Here is a 27,616-nt window from a genome sequence, read left to right as displayed (position 1 = left end):
ACAGTTTCTTTCCTGTAATTGATATCTAGTCTTATAGCATTGTGGTCGGAAAAGATACTTGATATGATTTCAATTTTCTTAAATTTACCAAGGCTTAATTTGTGACCCAATATAGGATCTATCCTGGAGAGTGTTCCATGAGCACTTGAGAAGAAACTGTATTCTGTTGTTTTTGGATGGAATGTCCTATAAATATCAATTAAGTCCATCTTGTCTAATGTGTCATTTGAAGCTTGTGTTTCCTTATTTATTTTCATTTTGGATGATCTGTCCATTGGTGAAGTGGGGTGTTAAAGTCCCCCACTATAACTGTGTTACTGTCAATTTCCCCTTATATGGCTGTTAGCATTTGCCTTATGTACTGAGGTGCTTCTATGTTGAGTGCATAAATATTTACAATTGTTTATCTTCTTCTTGGATTGATCACTTGATCATTATGTAGTGTCCTTCTTTGTGGCTTGTAATAATCCTTATTTTAAAGTCTATTTTGTCTGATATGAGAATTGCTACTCCAGCTTTCTTTTGATTTCCATTTGCATGGAATATCTTTTTCCATCCCCTCACTTTCAGTCTGTATGTGTCCCTAGGTCTGAAGTGGGTCTCTTGTAGACAGCGTATATACAGTCTTGTTTTTTTATCCATTCAGCCAGTCTGTGTCTTTTGCTTGGAGCATTTAATCCATTTACATTTAAGGTAATTATCAATATGTATGTTCCTATTACCAGTTTCTTAATTGTTTGGGTTTGTTATTGTAGGTCCTTCCTTCTCTTGTGTTTCCTGCCTAGAGAAGTTCCTTTAGCACTTGTTGTAAAGCTGGTTTGGTGGTGCTGAATTCTCTTAGCTTTTGCTTGTCTGTAAAGATTTTAATTTCTCCGTCAAATCTGAATGAGATCCTTGCTGGGTAGAGTAATTTTGGTTGTAGGTCTTTCCCTTTGATCAGTTTAATTATGTCCTGCAACACCATTCTGGGTTGCAGCATTTCTGCTGAAAGATCAGCTGTTAACCTGATGGGGATTCCCTTATATGTTATTTGTAGCTTTTCCCTTGCTGTTTGTAAGATTTTTTCTTTGTATTTAATTTTTGATAGTTTGATTAATATGTGTCTTGGATCTCCAAAGAAGATATACAGTTTACCAACAAACACATGAAAGAATGCTCAACATCACTAATCATTAGAGAAATGCAAATCAAAACTACAATGAGGTATCACCTCACACCAGTCAGAATGGCCATCATCAAAAAATCTACAAATAATAAATGCTGGAGAGGGTGTGGAGAAAAGGGAACCCTCTTACACTGTTGGTGGGAATGTAAATTGATATAGCCACTATGGAGAACAGAATGGAGGTTCCTTAAAAAACTAAAAATAGAACTACCATACAACCCAGCAATCCCACTACTGGGCATATACCCTGAGAAAACCATCATTCAAAAAGAGTCATGTACCACAATGTTCATTGCAGCTCTATTTACAGTAGCCAGGATATGGAAGCAACCTAAGTGTCCATTGACAGATGAATGGATAAAGAAGATGTGGCACATATATACAATGGAATATTACGCAGCCATAAACAGAAATGAAATTGAGTTATTTGTAGTGAGGTAGATGGACCTAGAGTTTGTCATACAGAGTGAAGTAAGTCAGAAAGAGAAAAACAAATACCGTATGTTAACATATATATATGGAATCTAAAGAAAAGAAAAAAAATGGTTCTGAACAACCTAGGAGCAGGACTGGAATAAAGACACAGACCTACTAGAGAATGGACTTGAGGACATGGGGAGGGGGAAGGATAAGCTGGGGTGAAGTGAGAGAGTGGCCTGGACAAATATACAGTACCAAGTGTAAAATAGCTAGCTAGTGGGAAGAAGCCAGATAGCACAGAGAGGTCAGCTGGGTGCTTTGCGACCACCCAGAGGGGTGTGCTAGGGAGAGTGGGAGAGAGACGCAAGAGGGAGGAGATATGGGGATATATGTATATGTATAGCTGTTTCACTTTGTTATAAAGCAGAAAGTAACACACCAGTATAAAGCAATTATACTCCAATAAAGATGTTAAAAAATACATATATGTGTTGTCTTGGTGTGTTTCTCCTTGGATTTATCCTGTATGGGACTCTCTGTTCTTCCTGGACTTGATTGACTATTTCCTTTCCCATATTAGGGAAGTTTTCATCTATAATCTCTTCAAATATTTTCTCAGTCCCTTTCGTTTTCTCTTCTTCTTCTGGGACCCCTATATTTCTAATTTTGGTGCGTTTAATGTTGTCCCAGAGGTCTCTGAGGCTGTCCTCATTTCTTTTCATTCTTTTTCTTGATTCTGCTCTGAAGTAGTTATTTCCACTATTTTATCTTCCAGGCCACTTACCTGTTCTTCTGCCTGAGTTATTCTGCTATTGATTCCTTGTAGAGAATTTTTAATTTCATTTATTGTGTTGTTCATCATTGTTTCTTTGCTCTTTCATTCTTCTAAGTCCTTGTGAAATGTTCCTTGTATTTTCTCCATTCTATTTCCACGATTTTGGATCATCTTTACTATCATTGCTCTGAATTCTTTTTCAGGTAGACTGCCTATTTCCTCTTCATTTGTTTGTTCTGGTGGGTTTTTATCTTGCTCCTTCATCTGCTGTGTATTTCTCTGTCTTCTCATTTTGCTTACTGTGTTTGGGGTCTCCTTTTCACTGGCTGCAGGTTCATAGTTCTTGTTGTTTTTGGTGTCTGCCCCCAGTGGGTAAGGTTAGTTCAGTGGGTTGTGTAGGCTTCCTGGTGGAGGGGACTAGTGCCTGTGTTCTGGTGGATGAGTCTGGATCTTGTCTTTCTGGTGGGCAGGACCACGTCCAGTGGTGTGTTTTGGGGTGTCTGTGATCTTAGTATGATTTTAGGCAGCCTCTCTGCTAATGTGTGGGGTTGTGTTCCTGTCTTGCTAGTTGTTTGGCATGGGATATCCAGCACTGAATCTTGCTGGTCGTTGAGTGGAGCTGGGTCTTAGTGTTGAGATGGAGTTCTCTGGGAGAACTCTCTCTGATTGAAATTATGAGGGGCTGGGAGGTCTCTTGTAGACCAATTTCCTGAACTTGGCTCTCCCACCTTAGAGGCTCATGCCTGACACCCGGCCAGAGCACCAAGACCCTGTCAGCCATACAGCTCAGAAGAAAAGGGAGAAAAGAAAAGAAAGAAAAATAAATTTAAGAAATAAAGTTATTGAAATAAAAATACTATTAAAGTAAAAAAGTAATTAAAAAAAAGAACAACCAAACCAATAAACAAATCCACCAATGATAACAAGCGCTAAAAACTATACTAAAAAAAAATGGACAGACAGAACCCTAGGACAAATGGTAAAAGCAAACCTATACAGACAAAATCACACGAAGAAGTATACACATACACACTCACAAAAAGAGAAAAAGGAAAATATATACATATATATATTTTAAAAAGGGAAGAGAGCAACCAAATCAATAAACAAATCTACCAGTGATAATAAGCTCTAAATACTAAACTAAGATAAACATAAAACTAGAAACAAATTAGACACAGAAAGCAAACCCCAAGTCTACAGGTGCTCCCAAAGTCCACTGCCTCAATTTTGGGATGATTTGTTGTCTATTCAGGTACTCCACAGATGCAGGGTACATCAAGTTGATTGTGGAGCTTTAATCCGCTGCTCCTCAGGCTGCTGGGAGAGATTTCCCTTTGTCTTCTTTGTTCTCACAGCTCCCAGGGGCTCAGCTTTGGATTTGGCCCCGCCTCTGCGTGTAGGTCGCTGGAGGGCATCTGTTCTTCGCTCAGACAGGACGGGGTTAAAGGAGCCGCTGATTCGGGGGCTCTGGCTCACTCAGGCCGGCGGGAGGGAGGGGTACGGATGCGGGGCGAGCCTGTGGCGGCAGAGGCCGACGTGACGTTGCACCAGCCTGAGGCGCGTCGTGCGTTCTCCTGGGGAAGTTGTCCCTGGATCCTGGGACCCTGGCAGTGGCGGGCTGCACAGGCTCCCAGGAGGGGAGGTGTGGAGAGTGACCTGTGCTTGCACACAGGCTTTTTGGTGGCGGCAGCAGCAGCCTTAGTGTTTCATGCCCGTCTCTGGTGTCCGCGCTGATAGCTGCGGCTCGTGCCCTTCTCTGGAGCTCGTTCATGCGGTGCTCTGAATCCCCTCTCATCACGCACCCCAAAACAATGGTCTCTCGCCTCTTAGGCAGGTCCAGACTTTTTTCCGGACTCCCTCCTGGCAAGCTGTGGTGCACTAGCCCCTTTCAAGTTGTGTTCACACAGCCAACCCCAGTCCTCTCCCAGGGATCTGACCTCTGAGGCCCGAGCCTCAGCTCCCAGCCCCGACCTGCCCCGGCGGGTGAGCAGACAAGCCTCTCAGGCTGGTGAGTGCTGGTAGGCAGCGATCCTCTGTGCGGGAATCTCTCCACTTTGCCCTCTGCCTCCCTGTTGCTGCGCTCTCCTCCGTGGCTCCGAAGCTTCCCCCTCCTGCCCAGCCCCCATCTCCACCAGTGAAGGGGCTTCCTAGTGTGTGGAAACCTTTCCTCCTTCACAGCTCCCTCCCAGAGGTGCAGGTCCCATCCCTATTCTTTTGTCTCTGTTTTTCCTTTTTCTTTTGCCCTACCCAGGTACGTGGGGAGTTTCTTGCCTTTTGGGAAGCCTGAGGTCTTCTGCCAACATTCCGTAGGTGTTCTGTAGGAGTTGTTCCACATGTAGATGTATTTTTGATGTATTTGTGGGGAGGAAGTTGATCTCCATGTCTTACTCCTCCACCATCTTGAAGGTCCTCCCTCCCATATCCCTTTTGATCACATCCCAGTGGCAAGGATGGAGCTACACAAAGCTGTGAGGTTGCTGGGAAATCTAGACCCTAACTGGGCATCTAGTCACTTAACTACTAGTCAGCAGTTGTATTTTTAAGTAGGGGAGCAGTAATATTGGATTTAGCAATCTCCAGCACACAGTCGTTCTCACCTTCAGGAAACATTTATTGAGTAGCTGCTGCAGGAGAAAGCTTAGATTTTGGAAGTGGGAGACATGTAATATGTGCGAGTGTGTTTCAGTAGTTGTGGCGGCAACATGTGAGAGGATATTAGGAGCCAAGATGCTGTGAGTCCCACCTAAGAGAGGGCTGAGGGTGAGTTAGGAAGGACTTCCCAGAGGTGATGCTTTAGCAGAGGTATTCTTTGGCTTCCTCTTTATCTCAGCCTCTCCATATGGTGACACCAACCAGAATAAGCTGCAGTCAGTGTCTTAGTTTGGGTTCTCCCAAGAGCAGAGGTGTGTTAGTCTGCTAGGGCCACCATCATAGAGCACTGCAGACTGAGAAGCTTAAACAGCAGAAATCTATTGTGTCACAGATCTAGGGGCTGGAAGTCTGAGATCATGGTGTTGGCAGGGTTGGTTCCTCCTGAGGGAAGGCTCTGTTCCAGACCTCTCTCCTGGGCTTGTAGATACCTGTCTTCATGTTCACATGGCATTCTCCCTCTATGTGTATGTCTGTGTCAAACTTTCCCCTTCATCTGCAATGATCCTATTTCCAAATAAGGTCACATGGTGAGGTACTGAGGGTTAGGATGTCAGCGTATGAATATGGGGGGCATAACTCATTCCACAACAGGAGGCTTGAAGAAAATCTGAAGCAGAGAAGCTGAGAATCTCCCACAGCCTGAGCTTGAGATGGGAGCAGACAACAGGCATAGAGCCATCCACAGCTGTGCTGAAAGCCAGGAGGGCCAGGGCGATCTCCTAACATCCCATTAGGAAGGCAGTTTCTTCAAAGATGCTTTTTTCTCAAACCACTTCCCTGACCTGGACTGAACTTTCTCTAATGTGCTAGCCCTCCAGGGGAATTGGAAAAACTGACAGGGTCAATGTGGGTCTCCGTAACACTGCCAGGTACATAGTTTAGCCAGAAGGTTGGTGACTGAAAACACTTTGGATGGGATTAAAAGCCTTCAAGGTATTTCAAACAGTAACTACCTGCTGTGACAGCCAGTAGGGACAATGTGTTATTAGAAGCACCATCTTGCAGGTGAGTGAACAACTAAAGTCTTCCAATACCCAATTAGCAACAGCTTAAACAAATTTTTTTAAGTGTACAGAGATTGAAAATCTGTGCTTAATAGGACCTCTTAGATATTAAGTGTAGTGGATGAACTAAATTCATTCACCATATATGTTTTGAGAACCTACTGTGTGCCGGGCACTATTCTAGGTGCACATTGGTGAAGAAACAACAAAATCTTGTCCTCTTGAAGCTTACCTTATAATGCCACTTGTTACCCTCCTGCACTAAATTATGGATATCACTTAAATGATAATATTAAATACCCCATCAAAATCAATATTTCAGACAAGAAAAAGGTTATAGTCAAAAAATTATTCTATGATTCAATTCAAAAAAGTTATAATGGTATTTCAGTGGTAGAACTATGAGTGGTATTGTGATTCTTTACTACTTTCCTGTGTTTTTCACATTTTCTTTAATGGACATGGATCCCTTTTATATTGAAAAAAAAATTAAAGGATAAGGGTGAAATCCAAGAGGCTCCTTGTCTAGCCCAGAAAAGCTAGATAAGTTTTACAAAAAGTACTCCTAACAGAATACAATATATATATATGTATGTATATATATACATACATATATATGTGTGTGTGTGTGTATATGTGTGTGTGTGTCATTTCAACATGTAATCACGTAAGAAAAAAAAAAGTACTCCCAGCAGGCCTAAACTGTGGAGGTGGACAACCTTGAGTTCCGGTCTCAGCACTGCTCTCTTATTAGCTGTGTGACCTCAGATAGGTCACATTTCTTTCCTAATTTTATTAGTATCATAATCTAGAAAAATAATGCCAACTTGACCTCCCAGAGCTGTTGAGATAAAAGTCTATATAAGCAAACCTGAAACAGTGTTCTGCACATGGTAGGTACTCAATGTTTGCTACATTGAATTGGGAAAGACCCACTAAGATCAAGCCCAGAGCTCTCATGCACTGCTCGCGGGAATGTAAAACATTACTACCACTTTGTAAAATAGTCTGGCAGTTTCCTAAAAAGTTAAGCATACACCTTACGTATATTCCCACCCTCCCACTCTTAGAGATTTACCCAGGAAGAATGAAAACTTATGTCCAGACAAAGACTTGTGCATAAGTGATCATAGCAGCCTTATTTGTAATAGCCCCAAACTGGAAATAACCTAAATGTCCATGAACAGGTAAATGGATAAACAATCTATGCTATAACCATCCAATGGAATACTACTTGGCAATGAAAAGGAATGAACTATTAATACATGCTTCAATATGGATAACTCAAAAACAATTATGCTAAGTGCAAGAAATGCATAAAATAGTATGTACTGTATGATTCTATTTATAAAAAGTTAGAGAAAATACCAACTAACCTATAATGACAGATGACAATTCATTTGCTTCTTTGGGATGGGGTAGGGCACAAGAAAGGGAAGGATGGAAGGATTACAGAGTGTCAGTTAAAAACTTTTGGGGTAATGGATACATTCCTATTTTGACTTACGTGATGGTTTCATGGATGTACCAAAGATAATGAAATAAAAACACTTTAAATATGTATAATTTATTATATGTCAATTTCCCCTCAATAAAAAAATGTTAAAAAATAAAAAGATCAATCCCAGCACTGCCTTCCCAAGAGGAAGGAAGATCTACCACCTTTCTTTTTCTTTTTTTCCCAGTGCTCAAGGTTTTTATTGGGGGACTGGTTACATGGGCACCCTCTACCTAGTACAAACCAAAATTGTAGAATCGCAGAAGGAAAGCAAGTGTTCAGCATAAACCAAATTGTACAAATAATCGAGGCGCAGAGTCCCTCTTATCAGTTAGAGTGTAGGCATCCTTCGTCTAGAACATACCAAAATTCCATGTTCCTAGACAGAAGCTGAGAGCCCATCTTGCAAGCTGGCATTTCTGATGGCAGCTATAGGCCTCCTAAGTATGTTAACTTTTTTCCGCCCACTTAACTAATGAGTTCTACCACCTTTCTTAATCAGTCTTAGACTCTCATAAGGGGAACAGTGAGTTAGGTGAACAGTTGACTGTGAGAATCCACACACGTATTTCCCCATGAGCTGTGAGAGTGGATTCACAGCAGGGGAATAGGTTTAAATTTCTCAGTGCAGCCAGTCTGAAGTTATTAAATTTTTAAACAATGGTATGGATTTCTGTCCAGAACCACAAGACAAAACTGTAAGATAGGGGTCGGGGGAGCTACATTTTTTGCCTGTCTAGAGCTGATGTAACAAGCACGAACATAAATATAAAATGCCTCATCAAAAAATGAACACCCTAATATTCAGGAGACTATTTTATCTGGGTGACAAATTTCAGATGATAAAGAGAGCTGCAAATATAAACCACGCTGGTTGATGTGTTTTATTTTTAAGATAAAGCCGTGATATTGATGTCACAGTTAAATGTAAAATAGTCAAAGGAGAATCTCTTTGTTTTTTTTTACAGAAAAGACTAAATGGTTTTGCCAGGATTAACAATGACAAATAATAAATCCCAGGAAGCAGCAAATGAATTTCAGGACCAAAGCAAAGGACTAGATTAAATAGAGGACTACTGTAACACCCAGAATCAGAAAGAGAGAATTTGTGCTGAGGGACTAAAGGATATGATTTTGTTTCAGTCTTGGCTGCCACCAGAGGATGGACCCCAGAAGCCCTAAGATAGAAGCAAGAATTCTAGGTTGTTTTGCTAAATATTGTTGGGCATTTGAAAACATAGAGATATTATTCATTAGTGGGATACTTTGGCATTATTTAAAAATCACATCACTTCAGATTTTTTTTTTTTTTTTTTACTTTTAGAATGACTCTGAAAAAAATTAACAAGTTTTCTCTGTATCATGTTATTAAAAGACACTGGTTTTCTAGGTCATTTTAGAGTTGAGAAAGAATGATTGCTCAAACCTCAAATTCATGCAGTAAGCTTGGTTACTTCCAGCCTGGCCAGAGTGGTATATGAGAAGCTAGAATCATAGATCCAAGAGTGAAAGGGACCTTGAAGAATATCCAAGGACATTATGGGTGCCGGGGATGGTTCACTAGTGACAAAAACAAGGCTGTTTAGCCAAGCCCTATGACTCCAGTGTTTAAATGCTAAGCCATCACACAATATTAAAAATTAGGGCAGGGCTTCCCTGGTGGTGCAGTGGTTGAGAGTCCGCCTGCCGATGCAGGGGACGCGGGTTCGTGTCCCGGTCCGGGAGGATCCCACATGCCACGGAGCGGCTGGGCCCGTGAGCCATGGCCGCTGGGCCTGTGCGTCCGGAGCCTGTGCTCCGCAACGGGAGAGGCCACAGCAGTGAGAGGCCCCCGTACCGCAAAAAAAAAAAAAAAAAAAAAAAAATTAGGGCAGGTTTTCAGAAAGGACTACGAGGCTATGGGAGAATATAAAACTTAAGAGCGAGGAGTTTGGGGAATAAGGCAACGGCTCTACCTTTCACAGATTTGACCTGCATACATAAACCCCAAGAGAAAGGAGAATAACATTTATTGAGCACCTGCGGTTACCTTGGCACATAGTAGAAGCCTAGATAATTGAGTTAGCATGTGCTCCCACAGAACATATGCTGTTGTAGGGAAAAAACACACAAGCAACTCTAACCCAAGGTCTCAGAGGGCAGCACGTCAATGCTATAAGAAAACTACAAAGGGCTCTCTCTGGTGAGTGTGCCATTTCCCTCACCCGAGAGGGATGGCTAGCCTCTTGACACCCTTTCTCTGGTTCTGTCGTCTTCTTTTGCTAGGTATCCAGATTAGTTCCTTTACTCAAGCTGACCTCACTTCAGGACGCGTTCAGTATATCCACTCCAGTGAGACCGAGACGCATTCGGATGCCTTCAGTTTTACGCTCTCCGATGGAGTCAACGAGGTGGGTGAGGAACTTGCTTCCCTCCTCGATGGGTATTGATGCAGCGCCATCCTCTTTGATTGGAGGGTGCTGAGCCACCGGTGCCGTGAGAGCTTCATTCCCCTCTGCTCTCAGCCCAGGACAGAGGCAAAGAGAACTCTATCTTGCCAGAGAGAACTCACTTCTGGGTTCCTAGCTGGTCAGTCATGCCAGGAATGGTGTGAAAGGGAATGCAGAGAGCGCCTACCTTCTCCTCGGGTGGGTGCTGGGGACAGGTGACCCACCTGCACTCTTCTGCCATGTAGGTGACTCAGACTTTCCACATTACTCTTCGCCCTGTGGATGACTCGCTGCCCGTTGTACAGAACTTGGGGATGCGGGTACAGGAAGGTGTGAGGAAGACCATCACAGAGTTTGAGCTCAAGGCGGTAGATGCAGACACAGAGGTAAGAGTCCTCCCCTGGGTTGTCCGGCCGAATGAGAGGCTGATCTAGTGGCATCTATTGCTTTGCGACAGTGCATTCTGAGGGTGGGGTGGGATGGTGAGTGTAGTGCAAGCATCCTTGAAGGATTAAAAACTAGAACATACCATGGCCTGCTGGAGAAGAGAAACTAAATACATTTGAAATCAAGTTGTTTTTCAACCCTTTCTGAAACCCTAAATACATTTATTCTTTCCTATGATTACGTGCAACAATCATTTTAACATGCTGATTTTTGTTATGATCCACAGAAAATTAGGTAGATGACATTTCAGATAGTGTTTTTATTACTATTAGTGAACAAGGAATTCCTTCACCTATACACTTTTACCTCCTTTACTGAGACTTCAGTGGGTGACAACTAATTATTGCAAATTGAGCATTCTCAAAGAGCCAGGCTTTACACAGTCAAATAGGGCATGTAGGGACTAAACTCTCCCTCTCCTAATGCTTTCTAATTAAAGTATCTAACATGCTGGTATGATCTAGCTTCCATTAAGAGTACCACGCACTTATTAATTAGTTCTATGTATGCCCTTCCCCGTGCCAGCATGCGTTCATTTATTTATTCATTCTTTCAGCAAATATTTATTACCCGCTAAGTTCCAAGGTCTGCTCTAGATGCTAAAGACAGCGCTGTGAATAAAACAGATCAAATTTCCAGCCTTAGGGAGTTTACAACCTTTGGTTAGGGGGACAGACCATAAAGAATGAAAGAACGTAGAATACCATGTCAGATATGATAAGTGCTAGGAATAAAAATAAAGAGACAAAAGCAATAGTGATTGATGGGTGTGCTGTTTCAAGCAGAGTGGTCAGGGAACGTTTCTCTGAGACAGGAAGAGACAGGAAGAGAAAGAGCAGGCTATGCAGTTTCCTGGGAGAAGCCCTTTCCAGGCAGAGGAATCAGGAGGGCAAAGGCCCTGTAGTCAAGTGTGCTTGGAACATTTGAGTTGCGACACAGCAGCCAAGAGTCTGGACCCCAGTGAGCAAACAGGACAGAAGGATGAGGCCAGAGAAGAACCGTGGGACCAGGTCACAGAGGGCCTTCTTGGCCCAGGTCAGGCCTCTGTATTTTATTCCAAGTTGGTGGGAAATCATTGGAGAGTCCTGAGCAGGGTTTTCTACCTCTTTATTTTTCCTTCTGCATGTCACCCTGGAAGCAGCCATTGGAAATGGGAAATTTGCTTCTGTTCTGATGCATATGAGATTCTATATATAAGAGTTTTGGAAAAGTGTATGTGGGTTGGGGGGAGGGTGAATGGAAAGGAAATGAGTAATTTTAAAAGGTCTAGTTCTTAATCATCTGAAAGGTTAAAAATTCAGGTTTTCCCCTATAACCCTTAATGGGCAAATTTAAACGTCATCTTAAAACGGAAGGCACCAGAATATAAGTTCGATTATAGAAACCAATATAATTTCTCTCCTTAGCTTGATTTTTGGTATCTATAAAGAAAATGCAATCTTTGTTTTATAAATGTCTTTAGGTTTGGCTGCCCTTGACCGCCTGTGGCCATCACTCACACCTCTGGCTTCTGTTACAGAATTCCCTTCTTCTCTTGCCTTTTGCCTCCTTGACAGGCCGAGTCTGTCACATTCATGATCGTGCAGCCCCCGCGCCATGGCACCATTGAGCGAACCACCAACGGGCAGCCCTTCCAGCACACCTCCACCTTCACCATGGAGGACGTCTATCAGAACCGGGTCCGCTACAGCCACGACGGCAGCAACTCCCTCAAAGACTGGTTCACCTTCACCGTTGCTGACGGGACGAATCCCTTCTTTATTATTGAGGAAGGAGGAAAAGAGGTGAGGGGCGAAGACCGTGGAGAGGGAGGCACAGCAAAGCATGCCAGAGGCTGTCTGGAGGCAGAACATGGCCTTTTTAGACCAAGGATAACATTGTTTGAGTTTTGGTTCTGTCACATACTAATTGGGCCTTGGGCAAATTACTTACCTTCTCTAAGCCTCAGCTTTTCATCTGTAAAATGGACACAGGAATGATCACCAGCTTCAATTAGCCTAAGGATCAACGGAGGTAATCCATATAAAGGGCTTAACACTGTTGGCAAAGAGTGAGTGCTCAAGTAAATGATAGGTATTGTTATGATCACCGCTATTATTTCTCCTCTTCCTTTTCACTCACCCTTTATTCCTTTCATTTTTCTTTCATCTGGTTTTTCAATAATATCACATGGTTCCAGATTGTCTCCTGAGCCAGCCAGAGTTTCTCTATCTCATGAAGAATTACAGTCAAGAGTACGGCTTTTGCGTCCAAAAGACACTGATTTAAATTCTACCTCTGTCACTTACTAATTGAGTGTCTCTGTAAGTCATTTAACCTTTCTAAGCCTCAGCTTCCCTGTCTGTAAAATGGGGATGATATCTACCCTCCTGATACACATGGAGCATGTAGCCCAGTACCTTACACAGGAAACATAGGAAATATCTGATAAACTGTGGCTGTAATCATCATCATTGTTACCATTTTAGGACCAGCTTGTGAAACAGGTGAAGATGATTTTCTTTTGAGGTCATGAAGCTGTTAAGCTTTTCTTCCTTAGGAGAATTGCTTCCTTCTAACATTCAGATGTTCAGGAAACTAAGAGCCCCCTCCCACTACCTTCCCCACCATTTTAACTCATTTTTAGAAGATTTCTTGCAGTATCATAACCCTCCCCTGGGAATAACTGCAACTCTGGAGAAAGGTGGACTCATGGAAACCCTTGCATCTCACACAGCTATCTGACTCACCAGAAGCAGTTTTAGCGAGCATGTTATCACACCCTGCTGTTTATTTCCAGGATAACCAAGGGGTCAACTTCTTAGGCCTGCAGAGTTTTTTTTCCCTACTTTGATGATGAATGATTCTTTTCCTGACAGATCCTCTGGCATGCTTTAGAAACAAACAGCCCGTGAGAAGATCATTCTCAGTTGGCCAAGGTGTCAGTGGGATGGCTCCTGGGATTTCCCTGCCATTTCAGCACCTGCACTGCCTCTCCACCTGGCAGGTCATCACGTTCATTTTCCCTCTCCCAAACCGTAACTGCTCCCCAGTTAGTTTGATTTTCAGAAGAGAAAAAAGATTTAGGAATTAATCAGCAAGAGGGTCACCTCTATGATAAACATAAAAGGTCACAGCAGATCTCCAGAGGGACCGTGTCATTTTGAAAATGGAAATTATCTAGAAGGAGGGTTGTAGAAGATTGAAACACCAGCATCTTGCTGTCCTGTATGCCAGCTTGCTGTATCTGCTCAGAAACGGAGGTGCTGGATCAGACTCCCCATGTATGTTTGAATGTATGCGTGTGTATCTGTATGAGAATGAAGTTATACACCGAAATTTCTTTGTATTATTCCCACAAACACTTTTATTCTTGATTTCCTCTGCCCCCTTTCCCCATGTAGACAGCTCTCTCTCAAAAAAAAGGAAAGAAAAACAAAAGGAAATCTCTTCCCATGAAACATCTTTTCACATCTGACAAAATCCTACCTAGAGACTTTGACATAAACATTTTTTTTTTTTTTTTTTTTTTTTTTTTTTGCGGTACGCAAGCATGTGGGATTTTCCCGGACCGGGGCACGAACCCGTGTCCCTGCATTGGCAAGCGGACTCCCAATCACTGCGCCACCAGGGAAGCCCGACGTTAACATTTTGATTATGAAAATCATGAGAAGTCCGACCAAAACAAAATGGCCGGGTAATTTCTAGCGAGCGCGCCTTCAGAATTAATTTAGCAGGCGCCAAAGCTGATGAGCAGGTGACGTCATTACGTTAGCGTCGGGCGCAGGAGTATTTAAGTGAACCTGAGCCGGCGCAGACTCGGAAGACTCTGGCGAACCTAAGAATGGCGGGTACGGGTTTGGAGGCCGGAGGGGTTGTGGTGGATGCGCTGACGTATTTTGACCAAGGTTATGAAGCGCCTGGTGTGCGGGAAGTGGCTGCGGCATTGGTGGAGGAGGAAACACGCAGATACCGACCTACCAAGAAGTACCTGAGCCACCTGAGAGCCCCGGATTATTCCACTCTTGAAACCAACATAATGAGAAATGAATTTGAAAGATTGGCTGCTCGACAACCAATGGAATTGCTCAGTATGAAACGATATGAACTTCCAGCCCCTTCCTCGGGTCAGAAAAATGACATTACTGCGTGGCAAGAATGCATAAACAATTCTATGGCCCAGTTAGAGCATCAAGCGGTTCGAATTGAGAATCTGGAACTAATGTCACAGCATGGATGCAGTGCCTGGAAAGTGTATAATGAAAATCTAGTTCATATGATTGAACATGCACAGAAAGAGCTCCAGAAGTTAAGGAAACATATTCAAGACTTAAACTGGCAGCGAAAGAACATGCAACTCGCAGCTGGATCTAAATTAAGAGAAATGGAGTCAACTTGGGTATCCCTGGTCAGTAAGAATTATGAGATTGAAAGAACTATTGTACAATTAGAAAATGAACTCTTTCAAATGAAGCAGCAACATGGAGAGGCAAACAAAGAAAACATACGGCAAGACTTCTGAAAAAGACTAATCTGGTGGGTAGAAAGGAAGGCATGTTGGGCTTTCACAGATGATCAGACATCTGAACTGTGAAAAACAACAGCATCTTATGGAAATCATCAGTGGTTAAATGTTTAGAAAGCATAGAATGTGGACTGTTATACTCTGTTTGTACATTTCAGCAAAATAAAAAATTTCAACATGGTGGAAGAAAAATCATGAAAATTTTAACAAGTTATTGAAAGGGAAATATTTTGTTTATTGTTTCACCTCAGGGCAGTATTAAACTCAACTAAAGAAAGCATAGGTGTGTGAAACCAACTTCCATAGCAGGTGAAATTCCAGCAAGAGTTCTTATATTGTTTCTACTTTATCCATCAACATTCTCCCTGAAGCCTCATGCCAAGTGGTGATAAGCGATGGAAACTTGCTCAGTTGCCCATTTTGAAGTGTCGACAGATTTCAGGGGTCCCAGCCTTTGTAGGTCCTAGACCTGACGTATTTCAGATATGTGTGAATGATAAGTTTCCTTTGTTGCTTTCACCACAGATCATGACAGCAGCACCTCAGCAGTTCTGGGTAGACATCCTCCCAGTAGATGATAGCACCCCTAGAATTGTTACCAACCTGGGGCTCCAGTGGCTGGAGTACATGGATGGCAAGGTAAGGCCCTTCCACCTGCCGCAGACACATTAACTGACTTGGGCTCGATCCTATTCATGACAATATGAACAGAACTCTTGTTCAACTCATGTTTATCCCTCCATAAGTGAGCTGATTTGTTAAGATTGCTGAGCTCCATGAGTTTGGTTCGAATTGTATTACAGTTTAAGATATTCTTACAAAATGACCCCAAAATATAGTAGCTCAAACAAGATAGAAATCTTTTTTCTCACATAAAGTACAGAAGTGGGGAGGCTAAGGCTCCACATGACCATTCAGAGACGCATGTTCCTTCTATCTTATTCTTCTGCCATCACTGGGTTGTTGCTACTGAGAGCATAGCCAAACCTCTTCAGCTATTCCTCAGTATTCCAGCCCATGGGAAGAGGAAAACAGAAAAGTAGAGGGCAAGGAACTTCATTTTAAGCAAGTGGTGCAGAAATTAAACACATCATTGCACTCATATTCTTTTGACAAGAAATTGGCCCTATGGCCCTATCTGTTGCATGGGAGTGTCTAGCTGGGTGGCTAGGTGCTCGGTTAAAAGTTTGTTAACTAGAAGAAGGGAAGGGTGGATTTTGAGAAACATCTGGAATATGCCACAGATGAGAAGGAAGTGAGTTTTTTTGTAGGTAAGTATCCTCAGAGGAATTCTAGAAATTTAAATTTTTTTCTCCTTTTCCTAACTCTCAGTTTGGTCATTTTAAGACATGTCGTAATTCTCACCTGGTAACCTGTCAAGCGTTAAATCCCCATCCCCACCCAAACACACACAGTTCTTCAGTTCAGATTGGAAAGGCTTTTGTGTGTGGTATTCCCTCTAGGACGTGGATTTTCTCATCTCCATGTTGCTGATTTGTTGGTTGTATGTGTAGCAGTGAGGCTATAGCTTTCCACTGAACTCACTGAGAATTTTTAAATATATGAAACAAAATTAGTACAGATTCCGCTTATGCCCTGTGTGATATTTTTCTCAATACTCAGAACCATCCTGTTCTCTTCTTGGCACTCTCCAACGGGTCTTCTACCTTCAACTCTTACCCTACTGCCGTGACTCTTATCAAATTTACCAATGACCGAAGTCACCAATTTCACCAAATCCAAAGGTCACTTACGTGCCCTTATTTTACTAGGTCTAGTCACACTTAATACTGTTGACCACCCCTTTTTTTCTCTCAAACCTTTCCTCTTACTAAATATTTGTTGGGTGAATAAATGAGTGAATCAAAATTTAGCCAGTATATTTGGGCAATATTGGGATATCATATATTTATCTTACTCAATTTCAAGCATTGTAATCAACTTCTATAAGGTATAAAGTGGCCATCTTCCCTGTATTGTATCATTCTTTCAAAGTTCCAACTTTCTTTCAAGGCCACACTCAAATCCCACCACCTCAAAGCCCCTTTTCCATAGTCCAGATGGATTTCCGTAATCGCTCCTCCCCAAGAGTGGGTAGCACTCTTTTCGTATATCCCATTACAGCTCTTGCCACAGTTACCTTGCTCATAAGCCTTTCTTTCCCAATAAAGTGTGAACATCAAGGGCAGAGGCTGGGATGGTTTCTATCCTCATAACCTCTTCAATCCCGACAAAGTTTACCAGGCAATAAATGCACTTAGTAAATCATTGTTGAGCTGAATTAAATCTGAGTCAGAGGGTCTTGTTCCTGCTTTATTCCCATCTCAGGAATTAAATGTAATGGGTTTCTATTCCAGGCAACCAACTTGATCACCAAGAAGGAACTGCTGACCATGGACCCAGACACAGAAGACCTGCAGCTTGTCTACGAGATAACCACAGGCCCTGAGCATGGCCACATGGAGAATAAGCTGCAGCCTGGAAGAGCTGCTGCTACTTTCACACAGGGTGGGCACTCTTAGAGCTGAGAGGTGGGAGAGGTCTCTTCTGACACCACTCTCCTTGCTTCCCTGATCTTTCCCACAACTACTGCCGGCTACTTACCCCCAAGTAACCTATTTACAAACAAATAGATCTTTCAGTGTCTAACCACCCAACTTTGGAATTTTACTTCTCCTGATTTTTTTTCCCTGTTACTCTGAATTAATGGCAAAAAAAAAAAAAAAAGGAAGAAAGAAAAAGTTTATCTTTACCAGGCTTCCTCAGCTCCCAAATTGCTTTAGGTTTGGCCAAGTTTTCTGGAAAGAATCACATGATACTCCTGGGTTTTCTTTCAAAACAGAAATAACCACCAGACTTTATGAAAGATCTGTGACCCTTTGTGGTTTACTTTTTTTTTTTTTTTTTTTCTATTTTGCGGTACGCAGACCTCTCACTGCTGTGGCCTCTCCCGTTGCGGAGCACAGGCTCCGGACACGCGGGCTCAGCGGCCATGGCTCACGGGCCCAGCCGCTCCGCGGCATGTGGGATCTTCCTGGACCAGGGCACGAACCCGCGTCCCCTGCATCGGCAGGCGGACTCTCAACCACTGCGCCACCAGGGAAGCCCTGTGGTTTACTTTTTATCTCTAAGCGTTATAGATTTTTTTTTTAAGTCTTCAGCAAAGAAAAAAAAATCAACATGGGTAGATTGTTCAACAGAAATAGTTTCCTGTTTGGAATCACATCAAGCAGACCATTTTGTATTTTAGTTGCTTATAAGCTTTTCACAGTCTTCTAGACTTATTCTTTTTTTTTTTTTTTTTTTTGCGGTACGCGGGACTCTCACTGTTGTGGCCTCTCCCGCTGCGGAGCACAGGTTACGGACGCGCAGGCTCAGCGGCCATGGCTCACGGGCCCAGGCGCTCCACGGCATGTGGGATCTTCTCAGACCAGGGCACGAACCCGCGTCCCCTGCATCGGCAGGCGGACTCCCAACCACTGCGCCACCAGGGAAGCCCTTCTAGACTTCTTTTGAGGATGCACCTGATTGGGATCGGTCGTTGTACAACTGCATCTTACAATTTATGTGCCATATTTCCTTTTTCTCCCCATCCTCAATCTTTTGTTCTCTCCTAGCCACATTTTATCTGTGCCTTGTGTGGGGGCTGTTTTAAGCCAACCCCAGCTTTTCTTGGTAGCACATACCTCCCAAAGAACGTTTATTTTGAAAGAAGTAGGGGTGGGTGTGAGCATATATGCACAGCAGACTTCTTCTCTCAAAGACTTCTCTGTTGGCTCTAAGATTTGCATTTCACATTCCATAGACATTTATTAAAGTGCTTTTTTGCCAAAACCCTGGGATTCTCATTTTACAACAGCATAAGGGTACTTCTATACATAAAGATGGGTCTTTTGTTATACAGGATCTTATTTTAAAATCCGGCAGAAACATTTATTTTTAACACTACTTACTATCCCTTTTTGTTCTTGGGACAGTAAGTTTTGTCTATAACCCATTAGAAGAATAAAACTGGGTGTGTCAGTAGGAATCTGTGAGGCTGTCTTTACATCCCCGGGTTAATTCAGTGTCTTTTTTCTCACAGAGGACGTGAACCTGGGGTTGATTCGTTATGTGTTGCATGAGGAGAAGATCCATGAGATGATGGATAGTTTTCAGTTTCTGGTGAGAGACAGTAAACCCAATGTGGTCAGCGACAATATCTTCCATATCCAGTGGTCCCTCATCAGCTTTAAACATAACAGGTACAAGCGTGATTGGTGTTCATTCTTGAGAAATGAATCAGGAAAGCAGAGGAAGTAAGGATGAAACACCCTGTGGGTCAGCTCTAATCATCCAATGATGATGGTGGGGTGATAACAAGAATAAAAATCATAGTTACACCAAATATTTCTTGAATACTGTATGTACAAGGCACTGTAACAGGTACTTGACATATGTCATCTTGTTTAATACTTGCAGTTATGAGATGAGTACTATTGTTGCCTCCACAACAACAAAGCAACAGAGACAGAAATAGGTTAAGTAACTTATCTGAAATCACGTAACTAATAAGCAGTAAAACCAGGATTTAAGTCCAGTGACCTTAAGCCTTGTGCTTTACTTCTTCTCCTGAAAGTATTTGTCCTCCTGTCTTCAAGTTTAAAAGATAATCCAGCAGAACTGACAGGGAAAGCAATAAGCATTCAGAAAAATAATCACTGGCCCACAGTAACGAAGTCTTTGCCTTCTGTCTACATTCTCCCTGTTCTCAAGCTCCCATTCTCCCCCTAGCTCTTTTGGTGTTCACAGAATCGTATATCTTTAGGGAAGGATTCATAGCTTAATATAGACAGCTCTTCAAGATGATTTTGTAGTCTGCTGGGGAGTTAAGAGGCAAACAGAGAGTCAGTCACCAATTGGTAAAGCACGGTGCTGATTTTATAGATTAGAGTATAACAAGGATTATAATTTTTGTAGGGGAAATAATTCTTTAAATCTACATTTGAGACTCACTATTCTAAGAAACCAACCTCATGATAATTTAAATGAAAATTGGGACTTGGGAGGAAAACATGCAAACTTGATTTTAAGCGCCGCAGATGTAGGCTATTCTACTATTACACACACTTGGAGAATTAGTGGAAAATTAGAATCAATATATATATATACACATACACATATATATATATATATATATATATATATATATATATATATAAAACACTTTGCTGTTATTTACCTCTTACTTGTAACTCCTTCAAAATTAAATGCACCAAATAAAACTGATGATGTTTTCTGGACAACCCTCTAATGTTTAATGGACTAAACAATACGGAGGGTCCCCAAGCTGGCAATGAAGACTAACCTCTCAGAGGCACTTTGCCTGCAAGCCTCACAGCAATAAGACCCAAGCCAAAGTCCAATAGCCATACTCAGTGTTGAAAAACAAAGCCCAGCTCAGGCCTCACTTGCTTGTGGCTTTTTTCAATAATTATAATAATAAGTTATTTCTCACAGTCCTAGAGGCTAAGAAGTCCAAGATTGGGATGCCAGCAGATTCAGTGTCCAGTGAGGGCCTGCTTCATGATCCATAGAGAGTTGAGTTCTTGCTGTAACCTCACATGGCAGAAGGAAGATGGAGCTCTCTTTTACAAGGGCACTAATCCCATTCATGAGGGCTCCACCCTAATGACATAATCACCCTCCAAAGGCCCCATCTCTAATATTGTCACAGATGGGATTAGGGTTTCAACATATGAATTTGGAGGGCGACACTTTCAGCCTATAGCACCTTGTCACTCCCCCATTGTCATAAAGCTCCATTTGCCTAGACACTTTTCTCACCTTGGCCCAGTTCTCATTTTCTTACCTCTGGCACTGCCCTGGCTCCTTTAAACACTTCCTGGAGATCTGGCCCAGTCACTCCCCACCTGAACCAAGTCATTAATTGGCTTCCAAGCAGCTTTCTTCCGCAGGAACTCACTGACCTATTCTAATCACTCTACCACACTTGGGAGAAATTATTTCTTTGTGTTCTGAAATATGGAGTGCATAGCTCTTATGCGCTGACCATCTTTCAACTCTCTCTGAAAACGGGGCAGATATCATTCTGCATCCACAGCTTCCTTGGTCACCTGATTCTGTGACTGTCCCAGGTGAACGCATTCCCTCAACTTACAACCTGACTTCTTAAAGGAACCAAACTGCCTCTTCTCGGAACTGTCTGACACCAGTAACCAACCAGAAGAGACAGGCATTAAGCATGTAGATCCTTCACAGCCCTTTCAGAATTTCAGAGATTGCCTTTTTGTGTGCTTCCAGCTACAATGTCAGTGAGAAAGCGGGGTCAGTCAGCATCACAGTGCAGAGGACTGGGAACCTAAACCAGTACGCCATTGTCCTGTGTCACACAGAGCAAGGCACGGCCAGCTCCAGCTCCAGGGTCAGCTCCCAGCCTGGACAGCAGGACTACGTGGAGTATGCCGGCCAGGTAGGTGGGTGTGGGGGGCCTCTGACTCCTGAATTGCCAGTGGGCTGCAGCCAGGGCTGAGACATGGCTGTCGGCAACTGTGGCACGTCCCCACTTCTTTACACCAGCTCTCTGCCCATCAGCACCCTTCCTCAAGTCACTGTTCTATGTTGCCTTCCCACAGTGCTTTCTTCTTCACAGTCTGTCTAATCTCCACTGCAGTTTTAACCGCTGTCCAGCTTCTCAGTCTTTACATTTTGCTTCACGACCAAGAAAAGTCTCCAAGGCACCATGTTGTACACTCAGCCTTTGGTATCCTAACCCTTCCTCTCTACCGCCCTTTACCTGAAGGGTAGGGAGACTAGTTGGGGAGTTCTTGGAACAGGATCCATGAGAGATGATAGGAGCCTATACACATTATATATAAATTAGATAATCAGCAAGGACCTACTGTATAGCACAAGGAACTATAATCAATACTTTGTAATAACCTATAAGGGAAAGGAATCTGAAAAAATAGATATATATGTACGTATAACTGAATCACTTTGCTGTACACCTGCAACTAACACAACGTTGTAAATCAACTAGCCTTCAGTAAATAAATAAATAAATAAAGTGAAGGTGGAGACAAGTGGGTGGATTCAACAGACCAGTAAGAATTGACAAGATTCAGCAGTGGATTAGATAGTGAGACAGAAGGGAGAGATGAATGATGATGTCCCTGGCTGGGGGGGACACCAAGGAGGAACAGGTCTGGTGAGGGTGTGGTCCTGGCTCTGCTTTGGACATGTTGAGTGTGAGTTGCCTTAGAGACAATAAGTTGACAGCTTTATGGGTTGGTAGGAGAGTGCAGAGAGGAGTTCTGGGGTAGACACACACACACACACACACACACATACACACACACACACACACACACACACACACATGTTTGCACATCTCTATGTTACAGCAGTGGTAATTAGCACCAGAGTGTGAATGAAAGAGAAAAAAGAGTGAAAGCAAAAGAGAAAGGACCTACTGTATAAATAATAAACTCCTTTAGGGCAGGATGCCCTGTATGTGTCAGATTTAAGTATTGCACAATACCTGGTACTTATTAGGTATTTATTAAATGTTTTTTCAAAGTAGTTTCATTATTCTTATGGCATAGTAAATCTCTGTAAAGAGGAGTGGACTCTCTCTTTGAGGCATGTCAGCTGGACTAAGCTAAAGCCTCATGTCAAATGTATTTTTTTGGGCTTCCCTGGTGGCGCCGTGGTTGAGAGTCTCCCTGCCGATGCAGGGGACACGGGTTCGTGCCCCAGTCCGGGAAGATCCCACATGCCACGGAGAGGCTGGGCCCGTGAGCCATGGCCGCTGAGCCTGCGCATCCGGAGCCTGTGCTCTGCAGCAGGAGAGGCCAGAGCAGTGAGAGGCCCATGTACCGCAAAAAAAAAAAAAAAAATGTATTTTTTTAAACTTTTATTGAAATGTAGTTGATTTACAATGTTGTGTTAGTTTCAGGTGTACAGCAAAGTGATATATATATATATATATATATACACATATATATATTCTTTTTCAGATTGAGTATTGAGTAGAGTTATAAGATATATATATATATATGTATATAACAAGATATTGAGTATAGTTCCCTGTGCTATACAGTAGGTCCTTGTTGGTTATCTATTTTATATATAGTAGTGTGTATACGTTAATCCCAAACGTCTAATTTATGTCAAATTTAAATGAGGAATTGGAATAGATCAGATAAGCTAAGGAGTCTTCTAGCAAAATAATAAAAAAGAGCACATACTTGTGGTTTTTAGGGAGAGACAAAAGGCAGTGTGTTCTAGACCTAAACAGAGACCTATGAGTGTTTCATTTAGTTGGGAGCATTTTAAAATGTGGAGCGTAATAAAACTTAATTTGATTAGTTGATTACATGTGCAATAGTAATTTTCTGTTGATGAAAATTCCATGTTTTTCAGGTTTGTGTGGCCCTAGAGGTTTAGGACTAATTTTTACACATTTTAGCTATCTCAGTTACACAAAGTGCAGTCCAGGTCCATTGCCTGTCCACTCAGTTTCAGACTGATCCATAGCTCTGGTTCCATTTGAAGGTTTTATCCTCATCTTTTTTTGAAGACAAAGTAAAACCAGAATAAATCCATAAAAGTTCACAATTGTTTGCATATAAATTAATTTCTCTATTTTATACCAGGCTAAATTAATTCACATTATGGGTCTAGCACATCTTAATGGCAAAAGATTTAATGGTAAAGTTAAAATTCAGTCTGGCTTGTTCACAATGTAACTTTCTGTGAATTCAAACTCTGTTATTCAGTGCACTGAGATTCTATGTCAATTTTGACTGTACAAGTAATATGGTGATGATAATAAATAATACCTTGTATTTGTTCCATGCTTTAAAGTATACTGAGTGCCTTCATTATACGTTGTCTCATCTAGTCCCGCCAGTAAGTATGTGAAATAGGTATATTATTGTTATTTAACCGATGAGGAATCTGATGTTTGTAAAGTTTCATAGCCTAACCTAGCTTGGAAGTAACAGAGCCGGGACTTGAGGCCAGAACTGCACACTCCAGGTTCAAAGATCTTTCCAGTTAAACTTGCCACAAATAGAAGGGGAACTGAGTAATCAAATGACTCGTGCTATCCCAAGTGAGTTAATAAAACATAATACAAAGGGTTATCTATATGTTTTTCTACAGTCACCACGTGGTGGGAGACATCTTTGCCCTCCATGTCCCTATACAGTAAATCAGCCCCAGCGTACGGAGGAAGAATGGGAAGAGGTGATACAGCAGGAAGTAGGGGCTAGAAGAACCAGCTATTTCATTCAGTGCTTTGCCCACTGGACTTGGGTCCTCTCTTCCCGTATGCTCTTGGGGAGTGTGGAGCAGGGAAATCTGAGGCACAGCTTAACTCCTTGTTGTTTCCTTTGTGACAGGTGCAATTTGATGAGCGAGAGGACACCAAGTCCTGCACCATCGTCATCAACGACGACGACGTGTTTGAGAACGTCGAGAGTTTCACTGTGGAGCTCAGCATGCCAGCATATGCCCTACTGGGGGATTTCACCCAGGCGAAGGTCATTATCAATGACACTGAGGACGAGCCCACATTAGAGTTTGATAAGAAGACCTACCGGGTCAACGAGAGCGCTGGCTTTCTATTTGCACCTATTGAAAGAAAAGGTCTGTTGGTGCCAAAGGTGACAAGGAGCTATAATAATAACTAACATTTATTGAGTCTCTTTTATGTGCCACGTGCTCAGGTTCCATATTAACTCATACACGGAAGTATTTCATGTGTATTAACTCATTTAAATCTCCAGAAATCCTAATAACTATCCTACCCACAGTGAGTACTATCAGAAGGCTTCTGATCTCAGTTCAGGTTGTTAGTGCTCCCATTTATTCTTAAATGGGACCAAAAGACTAGTTATATTTGGCTTTGCAAATGACTCATGAACCTGGGATTTTTAATCAATCACCCAATCCATAAATATTTAGTAGCCTTGGTCAAGGAGGGTAGTTACAATTTGTAAGAACTGGCTTCCTCTCTTAGTTCTTGGAAGACAGAAAATGTGTTTAAAGGTTTTCCTCCGTGAGTGTCCCACGTAGAGCTCAGATGAGAAATAAACTGTGTATGAGAAATAAAGGGCAATTCTGCAGGGGTGGAAAATCAAAACAAAGATTGTATGGATTTATGATTGTGCAATATTGAGACTTTATAAAACACATGGAAATTAAATCCCCACTCAAAGCCACAACATGACTGTAAGTGATGACGTCGGGTATTTTGTTGCATCTGCTGACTGCATGTTAGTGTGACAGACACTGCAGAGAGCACCAAACCTTGGCAATGCCCCTCGGATTACAAGCAAGCCCCGTTGATTGCTCTGGGCCAGCCAGCCAAGCCCAAACAGGCTGTCACCCAGGGAAGTGGCAACACTAATAAGTAAAGTCATTTGTTCAGGGAGCTGGGGTTTATTTTGTTTTGTCTTCCTCTTTTTAAACAAGCTTATTTCTCCCTGGGAATTAAAGTGCAGAAGTTTATTCAGAAAGGCAGTGAACTGTGCTCATAGCACGACCTTCAGGACACAATTACTTTGCTGCTTAAAGTACCAAATATGTCTCTTATCTCTCCACCCGCTGTGGTCTTAGATGGTGGGCAATGAGTCTTGTGAATTAACAGAGCACAAAATTCACAGAATAGGAAATCCATTTCAAGTTGTTGGGTGAAGTATCTGGGGTATATTAGGTCCTCAAGTGGTTTATACCACAGGCTTAAGAAACTGCAAAGCAGGAAGGTTTCATGTCAGAGTTTGAACAGAATATGGAGTATGTCAGAGAGGATCAAGCCTGTCAAATTACCAGAGATTTCAAAATCTGAGAAGTGCTCATTCAAATGCTTTGGTTTTCTTGCCATTTGTATTTCAGGGGATTCAAGCAGCATTGTATCTGCAATTTGCTACACGGTCCCTAAGTCAGCTATGGGAAGTAGCCTGTATGCTCTAGAATCGGGCTCTGATTTTAAATCTAGAGGGATGTCTGCTGAGAGTCGTGTGATATTCGGGCGTGGCGTCACCACGTCCACCTGCGATGTCATGCTCATTGATGACAGCGAGTATGAAGAGGAAGAAGAGTTTGAGATTGCCCTGGCAGATGCTTCCGGTAACGCCCGCATCGGAAGTGTGGCGTCGGCCAAGGTGCTCATTACTGGTCCCAATGATGCCTCTACTGTGTCCCTGGGCAACACGGCTTTTACTGTCAGCGAGGATGCAGGTAATGGAGAGCGTCTCTGGGGTTCCCTCATCCATCCCCTGATCCCTTCCTTGAACAATTTCCTCTTAGTTTTGAGAATGCCCTTAGGACATGAGAATGCCATTCCTCAGTGACACCGTTGTCAGTCTGAGGCAGGTACTACTAGGCATCAAGACCAAGAAAGGAAGGTAGTGAAGAATAGGGAGTTCCATCCACTTGTCTTGCTCTGGTTACTGATGGCAGGGAGGAATCTGGCTTAGAGTTCACTGGCTGACCTCTGTGGTCCAGAGGGAGGGCGTGGTGCTAAGCATTTTGGCTTGTGAAGGAGGGGAATGTGACCTGTTGAGGATGGAGGTAAATTATTTAGTGTACTGCTAGCTGCCAAAACAAATAAATGCAAAGTTTCAGTGTCTTAACAAATGGAACTTTCTCGTTCATATAACAGCCCAAGGCAGTCAGTGGGCAGATTTCTTCCACCCAGGCCTCTTCCCTCTTTGGGCTCCACAAGGATCTCAAAGTCTTCTGCGTGCTGCTGTCAGACATCCTGCAAAAGAGGCAGCAGATGTGCTGAGTGTCTGCTGATCTGAGCCCCCTGATCAAGACCTTGCATCTCTTTGAAAGTGAAATTCTGAGGGATAGTAAAAACTAATATTTTGGAGCACTTACTGAATGCCAGCCACCATGCCATGTGCATTCCATTCATTCTCATTTATATATAAAAGCAAATGGAGTCCCAGAGAGATTAAATAAATCATCAAAGACCAGCTAATATGGAAGAGCTGGATAAGAACCCAGACCTTTCTATTATACCATGTTTCCTTTCCCGTACACCAAATGCCCAGCCATGACTGCTTGTCACCTCTCAGCTTATTGGCTGGAGAAATATGGTTGGTGGGCTTGTCATGTAGCTTTTCTCTGACCTTGATTGTGAAAACAGCTAGAAATTTAGTCATGTATCATTAGGACCCTACAAAGTATGTTGTCACAGCGACCAGAAGATGCGCTTCTTCCTAAGATAAGCAATAAGCACGTATGGTTTAAGTAATGATGTGTGCACCACTCAGATAAGATAGGAAAATCACCCAGTTAGGAACATTTAATCAGGAACATTCAGCTCCAGGCTCCATAGAGTCCCCTAGCTGGTTTTTCCTTAACTGGTTATTTTCTAGCTCGTCCCTGAGGCCCTAGTCTCTGAGTTTCTTCTCCCTAAATAGACTTGAGATGTTTTTCAGTGGACCCGCCTCTCCTCGGTCCATTGTTCTTCTCCTGTGAACAGTCTCCTCCTTGAAGCCACAAAACCACTTTCCCCTAAGGGCTGTCTTTCCAGCACCACCTCCCTGAGGCCCTCCTTCAGGTCTGCTCTTGATCTTAATGTCAGTACAAAGAGGGATGGTGACGCCTCTCAGCCTCCCTCGGAGGGAGCACAGGAACGTCACTGAAGGCGGACTAGGCAAGCTAGCAGGCTGAAGCTGCCGCTGCTGTGAGGGAGG

The 27,616-nt window shown here is 42.7% G+C and overlaps 2 protein-coding genes across 2 annotated transcripts in view; both read left to right on the top strand.

Moving 5' to 3' along the window:
• The window catches only part of FRAS1 (Fraser extracellular matrix complex subunit 1), a 459,773-nt gene that overhangs the window by 383,527 nt on the left and 48,630 nt on the right, over positions 1–27,616 (top strand). The window contains exons 48-56 of the mRNA XM_082652906.1: positions 9,783–9,907; positions 10,192–10,332; positions 11,950–12,177; positions 15,423–15,536; positions 17,255–17,405; positions 18,982–19,141; positions 21,201–21,369; positions 24,308–24,554; positions 25,803–26,147. Of these exons, the coding sequence (XP_082509032.1) occupies positions 9,783–9,907; positions 10,192–10,332; positions 11,950–12,177; positions 15,423–15,536; positions 17,255–17,405; positions 18,982–19,141; positions 21,201–21,369; positions 24,308–24,554; positions 25,803–26,147 (1,680 nt within the window). The remainder of the gene's footprint in view (positions 1–9,782; positions 9,908–10,191; positions 10,333–11,949; positions 12,178–15,422; positions 15,537–17,254; positions 17,406–18,981; positions 19,142–21,200; positions 21,370–24,307; positions 24,555–25,802; positions 26,148–27,616) is intronic.
• LOC309822075 (pre-mRNA-splicing factor SPF27-like) lies at positions 14,066–15,047 on the top strand. Its single transcript, XM_082653735.1, has one exon. The coding sequence runs from the start codon at positions 14,217–14,219 to the stop codon at positions 14,892–14,894; it is 678 nt and encodes a 225-aa protein (XP_082509861.1). The 5' UTR covers positions 14,066–14,216; the 3' UTR covers positions 14,895–15,047.

The sequence above is a fragment of the Grampus griseus genome, assembly GCF_964374135.1.
Source record: "Grampus griseus genome assembly, chromosome: 4".
NCBI classification, from domain to species: domain Eukaryota; kingdom Metazoa; phylum Chordata; class Mammalia; order Artiodactyla; family Delphinidae; genus Grampus; species Grampus griseus.
Note: the sequence above shows the minus strand (reverse complement) of the source record. Positions and strands in the feature narration are given on the sequence as shown.